The sequence below is a fragment of the Pundamilia nyererei genome, unplaced genomic scaffold (genome assembly GCF_000239375.1).
Source record: "Pundamilia nyererei isolate P.nyererei 1_Seehausen unplaced genomic scaffold, PunNye1.0 scaffold00125, whole genome shotgun sequence".
In the NCBI taxonomy this organism is placed as follows: Eukaryota; Metazoa; Chordata; class Actinopteri; order Cichliformes; family Cichlidae; genus Pundamilia; species Pundamilia nyererei.
In genome coordinates, this window is record NW_005187526.1 from 415589 (window position 1) to 436448 (window position 20860).

The 20860-nt window shown below is 41.6% G+C and overlaps 1 protein-coding gene across 3 annotated transcripts in view; it reads left to right on the plus strand.

Moving 5' to 3' along the window:
* The window catches only part of vps13b (vacuolar protein sorting 13 homolog B), a 293873-nt gene that overhangs the window by 123296 nt on the left and 149717 nt on the right, over positions 1-20860 (plus strand). For all 3 annotated transcript variants that reach the window (XM_005742923.1, XM_005742921.1, XM_005742922.1), the window contains exon 22: positions 9557-9690. In XM_005742923.1, coding sequence (XP_005742980.1) covers positions 9557-9690 — 134 coding nt within the window. The remainder of the gene's footprint in view (positions 1-9556; positions 9691-20860) is intronic.

Consider the following 20860-nt stretch of genomic DNA (forward strand, 5'->3'; position numbering starts at 1 on the left):
TCTTTATAGTCTGTACTTTGTTGACTCTCACTGTGTTTAGGCTCCTTTAAACACTGTAAGATTTTCTACTAAAGCATCACAGTGATGAGTCAGGGGAAATAAGCAGGTCGTTCAACGTTTTTCTTTCTTTCTTTCTTTCTTTTTTTAAGTCCCTGGGAAACGTTTTCCCAGCAGGAGTGATAAGTCTCTGTTTTGGGACAAAAGTCATCTCTGTAGCTGCAAAAAGCTTTGGATGTGTATAACTTTCTCCCATGTCAAGTGTTTAGATAGAAAAAAATGCTCCTTTGACATTTCAGAGTTTAAACAAAGGCCATGAGGGTTGTCTCCTAGCTTGTTTAAAGAGCTCACAGCTGAAAGGTCATGCCGCCGTTTCCTCCTGATTTCCCCTCTGGTCCATGTTTTTTGCAAACTAGACTAATGGCTTTTCCATAAAGAAGCATCTTTGCTTACTCACATTCCAAAAGTATATTGTCTCATTAGAGGATTGTCAGTAAATAATCAGCTTGGCTCCAACACTCCATACTAAGTAACATCAGACTGTAGTTTGTCAGCAACACTCGCTGACTGGAGTAAACTGTCCGTCAGTGTGTTTTCTGTCTCTTTGACTGGTCCTCTCTCTTTCTATCTAAGTTTTTGTTTTTCTGTCTGTGAAGTTATTTTTCACCGGGTGACTTTATTTCTGTTTTTTTCTCTTTTTTGTAATTGTTTTTCCTTTGTTCATCTTTTCTGTCTTGTTTTTGACATCCTGTCCACCATCAGGTTTTTGAAAATAGTCGATAAAAGACCAGATTTTAGAACTGACAACACTCAAACGCTGATGCTTTCACACGTAGTATTTTGGTTGTTATGAAATGTTAAGTGGATTGGAAATCTGGCCACAAATTCTGCATGTGGGTGTGTTTACTGTTAGACACACAACATTTGTATATGGCATCTAATTGTTGGGCTCCATTAGTTATTCAAACATATACTTTTTAGACTCATGCTCTTTCCTATCCAAATATTTCTCTTGTGAAGTGAAAACAAGACATTAGTAACCAGGTGCTCATACTGCATTTTATTAAAATGTACCCCTCGGTGCCCCCGCTCCAGTTCTCCACGCTGGAGTGGAGCTTGTAAGCAAATGAATAGCATCTTTTCTGGAAATTGCTGTGGTGTTACAGGAGAAGATGTAATGAAAAGTTACAAATTGTTTCCGCAACCAATCAGAAGAAGAAAATGGCCGAGTCATTTCGCCCTTGTGGTTTCAATCATGGTGAAATAATACGCTTCCCTATGGTTATAAGATCTTGATAGACCACAGCTCAGCACTGGAGACTTACAGCACAGCAGGTACTCTGCTGATTTCATCCCACGACTCCAGTTCCACTTGTACCTAGTTACACAATAATGCCTTCTTTCCACATTTTACAGTTTTGTTTCTGTGTATGTAGGAAAAAAATGACTGGACGTCATGGCCGCGTAAAGACAGATGTGAACTCCTGACATCCTGTTGGATTGTGGTGAAACTTGATGCACATAGGTTCATAAACTAAGACTGTGTTCTGCCTCGTTTCTCTTGATTAGTTGTTCCTGGGATTCATTTGGGGGCTGATAAATGAGATGTTAATTTCTAATATTCCTTGGCTGATGATCATGGGGTAAATACCTGCTGCAGATACTTGATCTGTAAACAGATCTGCACTGATATTTAGTCCTGCTTAGACTAATGTTTTTTTAATGCTGAAATCTTGTGGAAAGTCCTGTTTGTTGGGACATTAGTTAAAATCCACCCCAAAATAGAACTGACGTGCGTTAACCCTGTAACTGTACACAGCTGAACTAAATGAACCGTAGTTTGTATTTTTCTGCGTAAAGCTTTCTTACCAGGGCTTCTTCCCCATCAGAGCTGTCGACATCTAGCATGTTGTGGTTGGAGTTTGGTTCTCTAAAGATGATTTATGAATTGTTTTACCATGCATGGAGAGCACTAAGAAGGAGCGGGATATTTAAGCAGCTCCCTCTGGTCTAGCTCTCACATTTGTTTGTTTTTTAGGCAAAGAAACAAACAAACAATCACTGTTCATGGTTAGTCCTTCAGTCCTATTAGTTTAGCATGTTTGCGTGCGGTGTTTATACCAAGTTGACTTTACGCTGGACATAAAACTGTCTTCTTTTCCGTGTCAGCATGATGCATTTCATGTCTAAAGCCATTCAGCCTTATTGAATGTTGCGATGCATTTTTTTTTTCTTTCAGAATGTATTTGTAATTGCTGCGTGTTTACCCCACGACATCCAGTCCAGCTGTTTAGCTTGGATTGACTCAATAAGCCATAATGATTTGCTGAAGGATAGAGCTGATTCGAATATAGTTGTAGAGAAATGACTGTTGTTGATTGATATTGATTGAACTTAATTTCATCAGTTACGACAGAGCAAGGATTTCAGGCAAATTAATAAATGTGCTGAGAAATAGCGTTTAGAAGAAATGAATAGAAATGGTCCAAGTTCCCCCCCGCCCTTTTTTTTTTTTTTTTTTTAAAACAACAGACAGACATTTAATTCCATCTTTTTACTAAATTATCATTTGGCATTTTACTTGATTGTTCAAATGTCCTTGTTTCAACCTGATTACAAGTAAATGTCTATGTGACAAGGTCCAATTTAGTTGCTGGCATATATTTTCTCAGGGGACTCAGGGTCATTTGTTTAGGTAAACAGAGGAAAGATGGGTGAGGTTTTTTTCCGAGTGGGAGTGTTTGAATCTTATGTGTACTGCTAAATCCTGGGTACTTCTTTCAGGTTTCCCTCGAGTCTTGAGCTCCAGGTGCCTCGACGCTGCTGTTTTAAACCTTATTGAAACACAGTGGGAAAAACAAGATGATTCGTTTCCAGAAAGCATCTGTAGAAGCTGCAAATGTAATGCAAAGAAGATTTTCTGTGAAACTGTGCTTCCCGACCCCTGCTGGGCTGCCTCTCTGAGACCTTAGAAAGCCCACGGTGTGTGTGCTAACCTTGCGTTCAAGTGGTCATTTTGAACATATAAGCTAATAGCTTGCATGTCAAAAGTGTGCTAGATTGAAATATTATCACAGGATTAAATGACCCAGAGTGCTGGATATATGGAATACTGAGATGGAGCCTTGTTTTGTTCCGCCTGATCATAAATTGGCAAGTGGAGTCTATGTCTGTGCCTATTGATTATCATAGTTTTCCACTGGAGCTATTGATTTTCCCACAAAATCACCTTAGGGAATTAAAAAGAATAAATCATAATCCACTAAAAGAAAATCATTTTTAGAGCTTTTAGCAGTTCAAAGCCTCCTCAGAACAATTGTACTAGCTAGATGTCCCTGCTTCCAATTGGTTATTTGAATGCATGCCTGGCACTTTTATGATTTAAAGAGAGTGTTATGTTGTTTTGTTACCACACTGAGCCTAGCTACAGTTTCATAGTAATCAAGGGGGACTTTCCTGCCGGCTTTTGGAAGGTGCCTGTTAATGTGTAGGCAAATGTACAGAGACACACAGAACCAGTTCTCTGCAGATCATTTCCCCCGAAGCACTGAGGGCAAGGTGATATCATACTGGGACCGGGGCTGCCCGGCTTGAAACTCATAACCCATAGGCACTCAGCTCTATCTGGCAACACAATATTTCAACCGTTCTCTCTTCCTCTCTGGTTTTGGTCATTACACATGTTAAATATACAGGGCACGTGTTATAAGACACCGCTGACTTTCACAACCAGTTCAGGCTCAGTTGGACTGAAGCCACTTCTGGTGGATGACAGAGACTTGGATTTAAAGCCTGTGTCTCGGTGAAAGAAAATCACATCGTCTCAAAATCTCTTTATACGATGAAACTTTAAACTAGTTTAACTTTATGAATGGCTGTTTGTTTGTTGTTGTTGTTTTGTTTTTTACAGTTATATGGTTGGCTTTTCTGTCAGTCAGCACGTTTGTTTTTTTTTGTTTCATTTTGTTACTGGTTACATTATATGGCCCAACAAAATATTCTGGTCAATTCACATCACAGGTTTGTTTGAATGTTGCTTAGTAACATCATCACAGAAGTGTTAACAGTTGTTTTTGTGCGATTAGCCGACAAGAAAGGCCGTGGAAAGACGATTTTGAAAACAAGTCATTTCTCCACAGTTTGAGGTCGATTTCTGTCTGCCCGCACAATTACGCCACAAATTGGTTCACATAAAACTAGCCTCTAAGTATTTTCTTTATTTGTCCCTAATGAATGTTCTTGTTGGCAGCAGCACCGTGTTTCTGATCATGAGCCTCCCAAGTCCCGAGCTTCTTATTGTTCTCTAACATCTACCAGAGTAATGATCTCACCGGCTTTTTTTGCTTCAATCCTAAAATTAGCTGTTGGCACTCTGAGAACATACTTCATTTGCTGAGAAACCTTTCCTATCTGGCTGTGCTTCCTAAAGGTTGGAATGAGAACTGTTGTCTTTGTTCCTGTCTGCTTGTGGTCTGCATGATGGGATTAAATGTAATTTTCTTGTTTACTGGAAGGACAAAAAAAGAGACAAAATGGAAACATTTGCATTTGCTGTTAATCTGCAAGGTAGGACACATATCAGGTTATGGTCAGGGTTGTGCTGCTCACAAAAACATTCTAGCACTGATGGCTTTTCTGTGATCTCAACCGTAGAGCATCGACAAAAAGGGAGGTTTGGAACTTTGTAAAGACACATGGCTTAGAAATATATATTATGGAAAGACGTATATGAATATATTTTAGAGAGAAACGAATATACACATGCATACACAAATCTATAAGAGCGAGAGGAAACTGATGCGAAGACTTCAGGCAGAACTACGCAGTCATACATTACTATAATCCAAGCCCAAGTAGCCTGATGGAAGTCAGGCGGGTTTTTATTGGCTGCTGTTTGCTTTTCAGAAGGGGATAATATTTTCATTGTGGAGTTATTTATATAGTTTAATTTTTCTCGTAAAGTCAATAATTTATCAAGGTAATGATGGTTGGAGTGGGGAAAGAAAACAAGGAGGAGGAGGAATAATGAGATAGAAACCCCCACCTCTCTTAGAAGAATGGTCGAAGTCTTGAGGGGACTCTGGAACGTCTTTTGCCTCCACACACTGATGAGCCCATACAAACCTCTCCCCAGCTTCCATGACAGACAGAATGGTCTGTGGGGAATATATGTGTCCTTATGTATCCCTTTGCTGCTTTCATGAATGATAAGGGTATTATGCACTGTGGATGTTGGCCGTGGGACCTGAGGTTGAAGTGAGAGGAGCGAAGAGGGAAGTTGGGGTTGAGCTGTGTTTCATCAGATGTAGTGTGGATTAGTTGAGGGGCTAGAGGGGGTTTAGTGACAGAGGATGAGAGAGGAATGGGAGGAGGTTGGGCACTGAGCTGAGATGGGTTGTTTTGCTTTTTACGTGAGATGTTTCAAGGGTTCCTGATGTCACCGAGAGAACATGTGCTGTTGCAATTCTTTATGTGCTTTTATCATGGTCGGTCTGGCACAAGTCTTCAGCTCTTTTTACCAAATAAAGTGAAAATTGGTTTGCATTACTGTGTCATTATCACTTATGTAGCGAAATTTGTTATTCTCTTCTTGCTTTACATGTTGCCAGAGTTTTCCTCCTGTTAGAGGTCTTCTTAAAGCACATCTGGAAGAAAGCGCAACCATGCAGTTTGTAGCGTTAGAGGAGTATGTGTAGAAATAAAAGGGTGATTTTTTTGTGTCTTCTTGCCACCACTTACACATTCCTCACCCCTTCAAGTGAGCCTGGCCACAGCAGCGCTTTTTCAATAATGCTGTAACGAATGGAGTCACGTAAATATTTAAATAAACACTGACTTGCATCCAAAACAAATAGGCGGGCAGGTTTATTAAAGAGCCCTATTGCTGCCTCTGCACGCAGCTGTAGCAGAATATACAACACTTCAACTCACTGTAAACCATTTGTAATAGGGAACATACCAGAAAGATAGCAGGCGGCATGAGGAAATGCCGGGATCCCGCAATGAGGCTGTTTTTATGGTTGAGTTACTCAACCACCCGGGAAAGATATGGATGCTTTGCGCCTTTGTTGTTGTGAAGTCTGTTAAATGTGTAGTGGAAAGTTCACTGGCACTGATATGATGTTAGTGTTTCTGTGTGACTGTGGGTGTGCCAGTGCATTTGTGTGCATTTAAACACGCGTTCAGTTGCGACTGCGAATCGCACATTTGAATGATGTGCGATTTACACTCACCACACCACACACCCTCACACATTTTACAGCTACGTTACTGTGCCGTGGCAGTGTTGCGACCTGCATCGTGATGTGAGGCGACGCTGATTTGTTTCTCGCCCTGAAGTCAAAGTACTGTAACGGGGTTCTGGTCTTTTCTTTTTCTCTGAGCATTTGACACTGCAGCTGTGGGCTGCAAAGACAGTCGCCTTCCATTTGCTGTGAGATTTAACGGAGCCGTTAAAGAGGATGAATAACCACCATCAGAACACTAGAATGTTTATAAGGGACTGGACTGGCAGCTCCACAAACCAGTTGAGAGAGAGAGACAAGAGGGAGTGGTTGGAGAGAGAATGAAACAAAGGAGAGAAGGTAAGAGAGAGGGTGTATGGCCAGAGTATGGCCAATAACATATTAGCCTAATGGCCTAAGAGAGGGTGAAAATGAGGACATGGCTGAGATGGCACGAGGCAGGGGGAATAACCCCACTTTAAAGGGACTCCTAGGACTTGTTAGGCCTGGGCAGGTTTAAGAGGTTTGGGCTCTCCTGTCATGTTTCTCCTTCATTTGAATTTAGGCTTGCCGCTCTCTCTCTCTCTCTTTCTCTCGCTCTCTCTCAATCCCCTCCCTGCAGGAATGGCAGGCGCCAAGTCACTATAACAAGATATGGCAGTTTCATTCCAAATAATGACCCTAGGATTAACAAACAGAGACCTGGAATGGTATTTAAAACCAAGCACAAGGCTTCATCCATTGTTACTGCCTATGCTGCACTTCAGCACACTTTCTGATTGGGCTAACAGACTCACTCTGGGGAAGAACATTCACTGTCTGGCCTACCCCCAAAGTAAAAACGACAAAAAAAAAAGGCTTTCAAAAATAGATGATCAGAAATCCACTCATTCATCGGGCTTTCTCACGGCAAAGTTAGCAAGGATTAGGACAGTCTCTTTGCCAAAAAAGGAATAATTTTAAGAAATGATGGGCTCGTTGAGAACAATGACTCAGAATAATATTTTTGAGTATTATTGATTTAGGTCAGAAGAGTCCAGATGATGCTCATGGCTGCCTTTATTCACAGAGTTTTGGAATTTGTAGTGACATACAGTGTGTGTGTGTGTGTGTGTGTGTGTGTGTGTGTGTGTGTGTGTGTGCGTGTGCGCGCATGCATTATGGAATTAATTATGCAGGTTTATCTTGCATGCTGTGTTTCATTGTCTCATAAGCTCCTCTGCAGACATGCGTACAGTTAGCTAGTCCTCAGTTTCTTGTCATGCAAGGTCCGCTCCACCCTCAAGTAACTTTCTCTTATTTTTGTAAATTGGAAGGAGATGGTACAACTGTGTATGAGTTTCTGTTTTTGGAGCTCAGAAGGGTGGCCTGTATTTACTTTAACATTTCATGAGTGATGATTCGTGAGGGTGTGAGCTCTTTATGGGTTCTATTTCAGTGTACGGTTTTTATGTTTGTCAAGATTGTGTGTGTTTAAATGTGCTTGTGTTTGTGGTATATGCGTTTATTGTATTTTCTAATGTGGTAAAATGTTGTTTAGATAGTATAGGATGTATACCGTGAGATAACCAGAGCACTAACCAAAATTGGAAGAAACTTGCACACGTACATGTACATAGACAGGGAAAGCCCAGTTCTTAGGGTAATGTCTCCTTAGTCTAGACAGCTGCATGACTTACAGTGGTAGCTACACACCCCTGTCTTGTCTACATCGATCCCCTGCAAAGTATGAGATACTTTTCTAATGCCATGTAACAGGAAAACTCCAACGTATGCACAGCCCTTCACAATAAAACTCTATTGACAACTCAATGATATCACAGCAGTTTATGCAGCACTCTATTCATATTACTCAATGAAAAGTCAGCCCATGAAACACAATCTGACCTGTCAAAGGCAATTTTTGCCATCTTTCACTTTGTGGGCATCTAGTAGGACAACACTGGAAGCATTACAAGGATAGAAAAAAAACTGACGAATAAGAGTGAGGAAGGTAGACTGGAAATTGCCAAATGTAAAAATAATGTCAAGTGCAACACTGATTGTAGGAATCATGACAAAAAGTCCATTTCATAGTCCCCAAGTGCCAGAGGCAGCCTGAGTGTGAGAAAATACTGTTCAAGAGTCCAGACCCATTATCAGTTTTGTTCTCTTCCACTTGTGCACATGTGCTCGAACACACACACACACGCACGCACACACACACACACACACACACACACACACACACACACACACACACACACACACACACACACACACAGAGCTCAGCATCCATATAACTGTGGCCCAAGTCTCCCAGTGATATGCACACATCAAGGTGGATCAAGGTATGTGGGTCAATGGTTAGTTAACCACCTTTTTTGTCATTTTCCCCACCAGCATGCTGTTATTGCCATGCCAACGCATTTGGAGATATCTGGGAACATGATGTCTGAGGGCACACTGTACAGCTGTGACATCACTGCTGTTTCTTGAAAACTGTGGGATAGGGCTGCTGAGCAAGGCAGACCTTTAAATCATGGAATATGTCTTAATGTGTCTTTAGAGAGACCCCCCACCCTCCCTTCCCTAACCTCTGACGCCCTGATGGCTTTAACATCCACAGACCTCGGGTTAACCTGCTAGAATGCCCTCATGCCTTTGTCTCGTTCACCGTATCTATGTATATTTCTCACACTCTGTCTCAAGCTTCCTGTCGTCTTCTTATCAATAACTGGTTCTCTTACAGTGAAGGTGTGCTTTAGTTCATATAGTTAGTAGAATGGATAATTGAATATGCTTATTACTGTGTGATTTTTGTGCTTGACTGTTGCCATGAGTGTCAGCACAGACAATCAGCCCTCGTCTGGACCACAGCAGGCACACCAGAACATGTCATGTCTAGAAGTTTGTGTGCGTGTGTTCTCGTGTGGGTGTGTGTGTGTCCCCGTGTGTGTGTGCGTGCGTGCGTATTCTCTCAGTTTCATAGTTCCCTCTCCTGCTGTAGGAGACAAGAAACCTGAGTGCCAACATTACATCATCTCAATGAAGTGTCAGTTAAACATCATATAACATGATACTTTACAGTAAATGAAAATAACAGTGAATTATGAAGAGAGGGAAATAAAGGATAAATGCAGGGCAAAATTTTCTCATGTTCATAAATAAAACCCAGTTTTTATTTAAGACTTTACAAGGTGCCGCTTCACTTCTGTGGTAGCGGTTCCTTCAGGAGTCAGCTAAATGTTTCAGCAAGTCTATCAGCAGTACAAGTACACACTATGAGAAATGATGGCGCTGATTGTTTAAAAGCTTCATTACAATGTCATGCCTATCACTTTTTTCTTTCCCAGAATCACGTCCACTGTCCATCCCAATGAGGGTGATGCCTGACACCACAGCTGCAGAGTCATGGACGACCTCAGAGGAACAAATGAAGGAGCTCATCGCCCACGCCTGGGATGCTGTTAAACGGCTCACTCTGCAGGTACCAAACTGTCTTTATGTACTGGAACAGGTATATAAGACATTTCTACTACTCCACTGAGCTTGGATGAAAGTTCATTGATCTTGTCCATTAAGATTATTTACAGTTTTTTAGTCACTCAGTGTTACGTTTGGTCTTCACATTCCAAAGGATCAAGCGTACGAACGCGTACCCGGATAAAAGTTTGTACGCCTTCTGGGACCAGCAATGCTTTTCCCTGACCACCTATTTCTCTCCTATTTCTATGGTATAATATATTAAAATTTAGCTCATCCCAGCCCAGCTTTGTGCTCTCTGTTGTGAAGCCATATGGCATCCAGGGACTTCTGTTAGTTGTTAACTGATTACCCTCTTTTACATACAGATCCATATACAGTGTCTCATGTCCCATTGTGGCAAGCCGAGTTTCCGTTTGGCCTGCTGGCTGTCTTGGATGTTCCCGTCTGTCTAAGTGTCTAACTGGGAAGTTAAATGCTCTCATCGATTGTCTGTTCGCTGCATCTTGACTGGACTAGTTAGTAGAGACCACATCACAACCAGCCCCATCTGAAGCACATCAGGAAGTGCTGACAACTCTCTAGCAGGCCTCCTCTTGATGCAAGAGCTGGACATCATGGTGTGTGCACATATGGGCTTCCCTGCGCATAGTAATCATGCGGGGTACATTACTGCATGGTACATATGGATATCTTTCAGTTCAGTAATGTGTTAGGCTCAGTTTTGGCAGATTAACTACAGTGTGCGAGTATTACTACGAAAATGCTGGCCACATGTGTCCAAAGTTTTAATCTTGTGTTTTCTTTTTGTTTGTTCGTCAATTATTAGGGTATTAAGCCAACCGCAGAAAACAACAATAACTAATTTCAAGTATTGCAGCTACATTACTGTTAAAAGATTAGTGTTTCCTCTTACTAGCTCTCAAAGTTATGGTTACATTTAACTGTCAGCAAGCATATGTCATATGTCACAACGGGCATCATAAATGAACAAGATTCAATTTTTGCGTGTAGTAATAGTTATACTGTTGTGAGTGCATGTAAGTCATCACAGGTGCAGCAGGGTTTTCTGTCAGTGGGCTTATTCATTGTGGGCAATGTGGCTATTTAGTTTCAGGGTTTAGTCACAGCTGAATTGAGTAGGGCTTTAAGGTGAGTTTCTATGAGCATGTAAACAATAACTATTGAGGCATAAATGAAACAACCCTTCTCAAATTATTTTAATTCCTATTGCTTGGACCACACAATCTGATGTCATTCAGACAGAAAGAGAGCATGTGAATTGAAATAATTCTCCAGAACCGGCGTCCCATGTCAGTACATTGAGCTGTTTACAGTACTTTCACAAGAGTTAACTCAACCCACTAATAGTTTGCTGAGCCCGTCATTGCCTCCACTTTCCTCTGTCCCCTTCGGCTGTGTGACTGGGACCACACCACATACTGCAGCAGTAATTAGGAAACACTCTGTCCTGTTGACATGGGAGTGGAAGCGAACCAAACCGAAAACCCCAACAGCTGGTACCCCAGGTCTTGGATATCCCCAAACTTGAACCACTCCATTTATTTTAGTGTGGTGTAAACAGAATACCTAATGGCTCACACTTCTGCTGCACATGTGCCCAATTTAACATGCAGGGCTTTCTTTCTGACTTTTACAGAAGAGAGAGGAGCAGGAAGGACAGAAAAAAGGTTGGGTTAATGAGACTGGGGGATACAAAGTTACCAAAGTATTTATTATTCCTTAGCTTCTGAGACCGCTTAAGACTGTTTAAACAGAACATAAAGATGTGATAGCTAGTGATAGTGTAAACCACTCTTTTTTTTAAAAATCCAGCACTTGTCTGAAATGTGGTGATGATGCTGTGTTGCTGTGGCATTATTTCATCTTACAAATGCACAGCGACTGACTGGAAGTGTTTTCATTTTAATAGGAATGAGATTCAAAAATATTGATGCATAAAGTGAAAATGTCTGGAGATGCCATCAGTACAGTAATTAATCATTATTAATCAATCATTATGCTCTAAAGTCACTCTTTTCACCATATTTGCCTTTTTTAATAGGACCAACAAACTATGTTAACATAATTCCTAAACACAGCTTATCTGAATCCGAGCCCTCATATTGCCACACTCTAACCTGTGATATCTCTTCGATTTAAATTATGTGCAGTCCTAGCTATCTCAGTTTGTAAGAGTCTTACCTGTTTAGGAATAATAGATGACACATACAATGAAAATATCCAAGTCATTATTCATAAATAATTAAAGCGCCATCAAAAAAGTAAAGAGACTGTCCGTGACAAAGTCAGGCAGCTGATATTGAAAACAGAAAAGCTTGCTGGCTCATAGACAAATGGAGTTTACACATTACCTATGCTAATTACCTCTTGGATGAACAGAGGTCTCAGTCTTTCACTCCCTTAGAGCAACAGAGCCAGTGTCCACTGCAACATGCATGATGGACTCAGAGTTTTCTGTCCAGCGCACATAATCCTAATTGTGCATGCTTTGTTTTTTGGTAATGTAATATGTTTTTCTATAATTTTTTTAAATAGTCATTTGACATTGGGCGCTGTCGTAAATGTTACGTAGGCTGGAGCAAGGTGAAATGCCTACGAGTGGCTCCTGCACTCATCCTTGGAGCTTTCACCCACAGCTTTTCTTTCTTCTTGTGCTTCTGGTCATTGCTATTTACCACATCTCCCGAGCTCTGTTTACTCTCCCTCTTGTTTTCTACTCTTCTCCCCCACTGCTCAGCCGTAGCACTTTTCATCCAGCCATCTCCCCTTCTCCACCCTATTCTCCTGAGGACACCCATGTTCTTTTTTGGCTCTGATAATAATTGCAAGTGATCAGGATGGTGATTCTATTTCAGGAATTTTAAAATGATTCCTTCTATTTAACACATGAATGTGTTCAGCACTGGCAACAGAGCACGTTGTTACCAAAACTGAAATGGGATCTGCTGAAACAGAGAGACCGTTGCCATGGAAAAATGAAGTAACACTGCTCCCTGCAGCTGCCATGCATTAATGAGTAGGATACTTTTTGAGAAAGAAAAAGAGGGAAAAAAGCAGTGGGGTAAAAAAGGTAAAGCGGTGGAAAGGAGAGGGAGGTGTAGGAAGCTGGGAAGAATACTGGATAAAAATGGGAAGAAGCTGAGGTTGAAGGCAGGAGGAAAGTGAGAGATATACAGAAAGGAGAATCATGTGCACTGGATTTGGTGTGGCTCAGATCAAGCTGGCCAGATGGTTTCCATGAACAGGATCTGACCCCCGGATTGAGTGCTTTGTGCAGGCACATTACTTCATCCTCTGCCCCCCTCCCTTCATCCTATCATCCTTCCATTCAACACCTCATCCTCCCTGTCTGTCAGAACCCACAATTTCCAAGTGATTTGTAATTACAGCTTTAATTTTGGGCCACTTTAAACACCATGTTTCTTTCAGTATTGGGGAGATAAATTGTTAGCTTTTAAACTTGACAGTCATCTTACAAATCCTGAGAGATGCTGGCTCATCTTAATCATAAGCAATTTGGTAGATATGGCATACTAAAAAATAATTCAGGCTTCTATTATACAGTAAGTCTAAATCCATATACTAACATTTAGCATGATAAATCTGAGTGCAAAAAAATAAATGTTATAGTTTTGCAATGAGATTGTTTAAAACGGATGTGCTTAAAAAAACAAAGCAAAAAAGAAACAATTTAACTAACCTGTTATCACCTCACACACGAAACCTACCCACACACTCCTTAGAGTATTTGGTGTCAAACAATATGATAATATGTCAAATAATATATTTCACATTTATTAGCATTTAAATAATACGTGCACACATTATGAATGAGGTACACATATTTTACATATGAGAGTCTGCGATGTAATAGAAAATGAATTGGTGTGTTTCAGCATATGAACAGCATATGAAAATGAATAGCCTGCTATAATTGCTTGCAGTTCCTGATTGTTTAAGTGCTGATTGGCTGAGTGCAAACAGAGAGGGAGGTTAATGCTAAGGACAGAAGGGGTCTCTTCCAACATTAAGTCTCCGCAAGACTGTTCAGCGATTTGAGGATGACAGCAAAAGAATAAAGAACGAGAGAAGGACGGAAAGCGGCACAGGGTGAGGTAGTTAGTGAATATGTAAGAAATACAAAAAGAAAGTATCGCCTGATCTAAATCAAGAGCCCACAATGCAAAAGTAGATGTCATTGGCTGTTTACCCAGTGAGAACACTGTGCGTGGGTGTATGTATGCACACGTTCACATCTTGACGAGTGTGTGTTAATGTGCATGTGTGGCCAGAATCCCATTCCATCATCTGCCGCTGTGTCAATACACTAATGACCTCAGAGCCATTATAGACGCACTCACATATTTGACCCTCTCACCGGACTGTACTGGAAAAGCGCTTACTGAGATTCTCCTGTGTTTTTAGCCTCTTGAATCTCAGCAGTTTAGAGACTTGGAACTGATTTTGATTGAAAAAACCCTCCTGATACACTACAGCGAGTACAGATTTGCCACAGGAGCTGCAATTGCTGACAGAATTGGGATGTTTTAAAATTGTCATAGAAAAATGATGTGCAGTTTATGCCCTGATCTTCTGAATGTGTCTTGGAAAGCTAGTTTGGACGGGAATCGGGTTAAATTGATGGAGCACACATCCACCCTTTGTCTTGGGACAATGAAGGAAGCCGTGCCAAACACAGGTCGAATCAGATCAGTTGGGGTTTAGAACAGCCCGGTTTGGCCTGCTTCACTGGGTCACACTGTATAAATCAGTAGTGGTGAAAATCTGCCAGAGTTAGCCCTTGAAGCCTCTTTTCATCTGCAGTCCATCACCATTTGATCCAACTTGGCCTGTATTACATACTGCATAACATTATCACAGCCACCTTGACTCTCTTCAGTTAGCCAAAGGCAAAATTGTCTGGCTACACCACCACCACTATAGATAAACCAAGCCAAGCTTGCTTTTGGCCAAACTTTAGTCAACCCGTGTTTATATCTGAGGACTTTGCTCTAAGCTGTCAGTTATTCCATGAATCTTGCATCACTTATACTCTAACCTTTAGGCAGTCTCTCTCACCTAGAACAATCTAGCCCATCCTTGGTGCTCAGCCAAACATCAGCGATGTATTCAGACTTAATTTGACAGGGTCCCACTTGTGCTTTTTTGGAGGTGCCACAGTTGTCCTTTTGTGTCGGTATTTCACTGCAGAAAATGGTTTTTAACCTACTGGGTCCATGCAGTACATGCGGGCCGGTTCTACCAAATACTTTGGACACTGCCTCCATCTGGCAACAGATGCTTTCTGCAGGTAGATGGACTGTTTGTAGCTCCATGCAAACTGCTAGCATTCTGCCAATGGAGAACCATGTTCAGCCCCATCTGTACTGGCTCACCATGCTGAGGTGGTGGAGGGGTGATTGTTTGAGATTATGGGTGGGAGTAGGTGAGGCGAGCCAGGCCAGCCGCGCTCCTAAGGCCACTGTTGGATCAATAAACGCAGCGATCAAAGTCGCAATTAACCCACCGCGCTAACACAAACAGCTGAGCTAGCAGAAACAAACAAAGCCTTCATGTCACCTAAAGCGTTTATTTTTGCAGATTTCCACCTCGGCCAGGGAGACCTCCAGAGCTTGTCAGCTTCTGTAAGCAGTGTTGGAAGAGAGGAATGCAGGGCCACATAGATGGCTGGCTGCCTAGCCCGTTGTGCGGTGCCAGCCCACGATCTTATTGCTTGTGGTGGCATGTGGGTGAGACACAGCCTATCTGGTGTCAAAAGGAATCATGCTTAAATGTTTTTCTCAAGAAGATCAGGAAATAAATCTGCTCTCTGAGGTTTCCAACCAAAACTTCTATCTCTATCCATGTACCGCAAGATACATCTGCATAGTGGAATCTTCAGGTACACACATTAATCATGTTAAAATGTTAACGATACAGTTTGTATTATAACACCCACTTTTTGACTATTGTTTTGGGGTTTTGTTTTGTTTGTTTGTTTTGGTTTATAGCAAACAGAAAATGCAGGAAGATGTGAAGAAGGAAGGGGAGCAGAAGGTTAAGAGTGGGTGGGTGGGGTAGTGGGCTCTGTGCTCTGAGGACCTTCTGTTCATCTGACCGGCCACTTAGGAAACACAGTGTCCCGTCTGGTGCAGGCACAGGAAGATTACATTTGGAGAGGTATCAGGTTTTTAAAACAAAGGGATGTGTTTTCCGTTTGCTGCCGATCCTTCCACTGAGATTTTTCTGCTCCAGAGTTGCAAATGTTTTCATTGGGGATGCTGAGAGGGTGTTTCTAATTTCCTCTCCTCTATCTCTGGGTGATTTCCTGTGTGTCGTGGCTTTATTATTGTGTGTAGAAAAATAGAGGGAAAAATCTGTCGGTACGTACGTGTTTAAATGTGCAAGTGTGTGCGCGTGCGGCCTTCACATGTTGTGGGTCTCTCTACAGAGGGGTGATCTTGACCTCCAAAGTCTGTGCTCTGCTAAGGTCTGTACAGAGTTAGGGCATCCAAGTTTCTCTTCCCTACAGTGATATGAAAACAATAAGCCTAAGAGCGGATTTGTACAGCGCCGCAGGACTGATATCACACGTATTTCATTGCCTGGGTCGAGTTAGGTGAGGGTGACAGTAATTGCTTGTAGTTCTTGCAAGTACTCTTTTGCATGACTGCTGTGCTGCATATGTGTAAAGATTCAGATTCATATGTGATTCAGACAGCTAACCCATTCATACAATGGAGCAGTTCAGTTTTCTAACATCTCATCTCCATTTTTAAATACTGAGGGTAAACAGTAGCAATGTATTTTTGCTTTGTTTTGTCATGAGTGCTAAAATTTTGAAACCCTCTTTTGGACAAGGCCGATCTCTCGTTCCTATAATCTGTCAGTTCATGATTGAAACATAAAGCTGTGTCTATGAATGATTATTGGTGAGTAATATACTGTCTGCTGCACTTCTAAGTTGGTCTTAAGAGTAGACGGGCTGTCCTCAATCTAACTCACTGTTCTGTCATTTACTGGCGAGGCCCGGCAGATCCTAAGAGCCTCCTGTGGTTATATAGGCCATTTCCACATGGCCTCAGCCTTTTAAAGCTTGAGTGTGTTTGGCCCTCAGCTTCCTCTCTATTAGAACCTGCTCTGCTGGAACCAGATAAACCATCCTCACAAAGACTCAAGGGAGAAGTACGACACAAGACAGATCATGCACTCCCACTGCTGCTCAGAAGAGCATGAAGTCAGGGATGCTTTTCAGGGGTATTAAGACCCAAAGATTTGAAACAGGGTCGGCACATGTGGCTGTATTCTGAACCCTATCTGATGGTGCGGAGAAGTGATCGGGAATAAAACTGAGCAGAGCTTGACACACACAAACACACAACCCACGAAGAAGACCCCATTTTTAGAACTCTGTGATCTGGTGCCAGAGAAAAGAAACAAAGGGAAAAATGTATTTGGGCATCTTAAAATTTAATCAAAATAACCTCAAAATGGATATACTTCCCCTTTTTTTTAATGTTTTTAGCTTTTTGTCTTTTTTCTAGTAGTATTTACTCTTGACTGCATGTGGCCTCCCAGCCCAGAACCTACATTTAATTATGGTTGTGTATTGTAGATCAAAGTGTAAGCAGATCCTTGCTCATTTAGAGGGCTGAGAGGAAGGGCTCAGTACCTAAATCTATGGATAAGCGCTGGTCACCTAATAAATAACCAGGCTGTCACTCAAAGATTCAAACTCTCTGGGGCTTTTTTTTACTGAATCTTGTTTGTTGGCATCCATACTGAGACTTGAACAACCTTTAACTGCTAGTTTCATGAAGATCATTCAAGATGACACGTCCCCACATTATTTTCAGCTAGCTTTGTTCCCTGTCAACCCACTCAGTCTCATTACTGAATGGCAGAGAGCGAATTTTGTTGCATATCAGAGATGTGCTGAGACATGAGACAAATTCATCTGTGTGAGCACAAGTAACAAATGCAGTCTTTTTCTCTGTGTCAGATTCACAAAGCAGTGTCTGCGCTGGTGTACGTATGTAAAAAGAGGCAATCTTATGCACTATTTTTTGTGGAGAATTTACCATCAGGACAAGCTTGCAAGGAGCAGCAGCCATTCTAGTGAACTGAACAGAAATATCATCTTTTCATTGGCTCCCTATTGAGACCAGAGCTCAACTGATGACCGGGTCCATCCTGACAACTTCAGAGTATAATCTTATCCCAGTAGAGCACTTCCCTCTCATAAGCAGGCTTGCTTGGAGATTCCAGAAGTAGAATGGGAGGCATTCGCTGTAGCTAACAGGCCCCTCTCCTCTCGAACCAGCTCCCAGTTTGGGTCATGTCCTGTTTGTGGTCTCTCTGTGTTCTCATTTTCTCTATTATTTTCCTGCTTGTGCCAGCAGGCTTTTCGTGTTCATTGCACCCCACCAAGTTTTTCCTTGTAGGTTTGATTGTTGGGGGTTTCACTTTAATATTGCAAGGTCTGAACCTTACAAAAATCAAACACCTTGAGCTGACTGCTGTTGTGAATTATTTTTTATTTCTGGCATTTTTTTTCTCTTAAACCGCTTTTCATTATGAATCTTTTCTTTAAGTAACTGCTGTCTGCAGCTAGCAGGGGGGATGTGATCTATGATTGTGTACGTGTTCAGTTTTGCAAGAGAACATGCAAGCACACAGTGTATGCTTCTGCAAATGTTTAAGTGTGTCATTTGAGCATGTTTTCACAGTAAAATCCCTGCACGTGCAGCCTCATAAGGAGTTGATTGGCTTCAGTCTCGTTTCTTGTTTAACTGAGATTTCCTGGTCGAAATTGAAAAGTGTTTTTTTCACATTAATAAAAAAAAGTTTATGAATGTGTTGCAAGTGATCCACGTGATCCGTGGCCCCTGAACACACACACACACAGATACTCAAATTGTCCGTCAGTGTTATTCTCCTGACTGAATCTGTTATTGGAGGCAGTAGGTAACTAAAGTATGGTCCCAGGTTGCTGAGCGTTAACTCCATTTGTTATGTTGAAAGATTTTGTTTCACTTTGACAGGACATGATGTCATTGGACAAAAGGAACGGATAATTATGCATCTTTGATTTCGCTTTTCCCCACTGAATCTTCTGTAATAATACAGATATTGTATGAAACCATCTGCCATTCTGAACTTTGGCCCAACTTGAATATGAATCTGAATTTTAATCCCTTTCAAACACCGTCAGCCCTATTTATCCATGTAATAATGAGAAATAAATGTATAAACTACATGGCTGTTGAACCATAGGTCATACACTTTATTATTTGTTGTGCCCGAGTCATTTCCAGGGGCTATCTGTCTTGTTTTTGCTGCAGTTTTATTCCACATTACCCTTAAACCCAGTAGGGTAAAGTTGTGTAACAGATATTCCACACTGCAATTATGCCTCTGGCTTTCACATATTATTTGTGCCCATTTCTATTTTTAAATTCATTTCAGAATTTTCCTTTAGCTGCATTTGGAAACACCGCCTTTCCACGGGTCTACACTAACAGAAAATAAATTTCCACTATCCTATTTAGGATAAAAATATAATTTAGTTTGCTGAGCCTTGTGACTGGCTGGTGAGTAGTGAAAATGTGGCCCGCTGCCACCCAAGCATGTGACGGAACATAATGAGTTTTAGGTCAGCCTGGTATTCCTGTCAGTTTCCTCCTGTCACAGGACATTGTGCAAGTCTCTCTCTCACACACACAAACATACATGAACTTGGCCTGGCCCTCAGCTCGTGGGAGGGGGACATTGTCGCACACACTAACTGCTTCCAGTGCTGTGTTTATTGGCCTGTTACAGAGCTGTTAAACACAATTGTGTGGAATACCAAACACGACCCTGCACAACCTCAACTGCACTTTTACACCTGAGGTTGAGACATAAAACACATACATGCTCTCACTTTCCACTTTGACCTGTGATTACGGGCAACATTTTTTGTGTGTCTGTTGCCATGTCAACCATAACCATGAACACCACGATTCTCCTCTCACATCTCAACGCAGATTTTCCACCTTGAATCAATGCATGCTCAGCAGTGAGAGGGACAAAAGGACAGAGGCATGGGAGGTTGGGGTGATGGAGGGATAGAGGGCTGTAGAGTTGGTCAGAGGGAAGAGATGCTGTCAGTGGTTTTGGCAGTCATAAAAGCAATGATGCATATGGGACATTCTGACCTCAGACTATTTCTCTCTTGGATCTGTCAGCACTGCTCAGCAGTTCCAGTGCTCCCCTTTCTTGCCCTTTGTTGCCCCTGTCGTCTTTGTTTGGATACTGTATGTCTGTCTCCCTGTGTGTGTATGTGTGTGTATGAGTCACAGCTCAAGCATTAGACCACAGATGGGGGGCTTTGGAAAGGTCTGCGAGGTGACCAGGGTGACCTGCTATTAACAGTAGCACAGAGAACTGGGTGGAGGATTGCCGTTCAGTTCTGAGTTCACGTTCCTAATAACGTGACACTGTCGTAACAGGATGGTGACAAGGACGGGCATTTACGATTCTTTTCCAATATGTTCGCTGACATTTTAAGGCCATTTCAGCAAAAATTGTTTGGCATCAAAGTTTCATATGCTAAAACAGTCCCAAGTATTTTATATTATTAAAAAGAACAGATTTAGAGCAGCTTTAGCAGTTCTTGTTATATTTTGATCTTACTGGAGATGTTTGCCCAATTTGTCTTGGATGCAGATTGAACACCTGACAGCGCTGTGACCCAGAATAAGTGTGGATTATTAAAAGATTGTACTTGAACTCACAAGACATCTACCAACCAGTACAACTGTTTTCTTTTGGCATAGTAATATTTGCTCTTTTGTGCTGTCATCCACTTTCAGGCAACTGGGATTCCTCAACAAGTCCTCACTGGTCACCAGAGCATCAAATGCTCTTTAGATCCAAACCTCCTCCACTCATGAAAAAAAGCTCTTTTGCTTTAATCACTGTCCCCCTATGGACTTGTACTGTTGTGTACTGTTGCCATTGGTAAATACAACATGTTTGTTTCTCTGTGTTTGTGGCTTTTAATAACTGTCATCAAAAGGGAATGAAAGGAGAAAAGAGCCAACCAAAGATTCGTTTTGTATCGCCCAGATTTAGGATTGTTGTGCCATTTTCTTTTCCATTACATA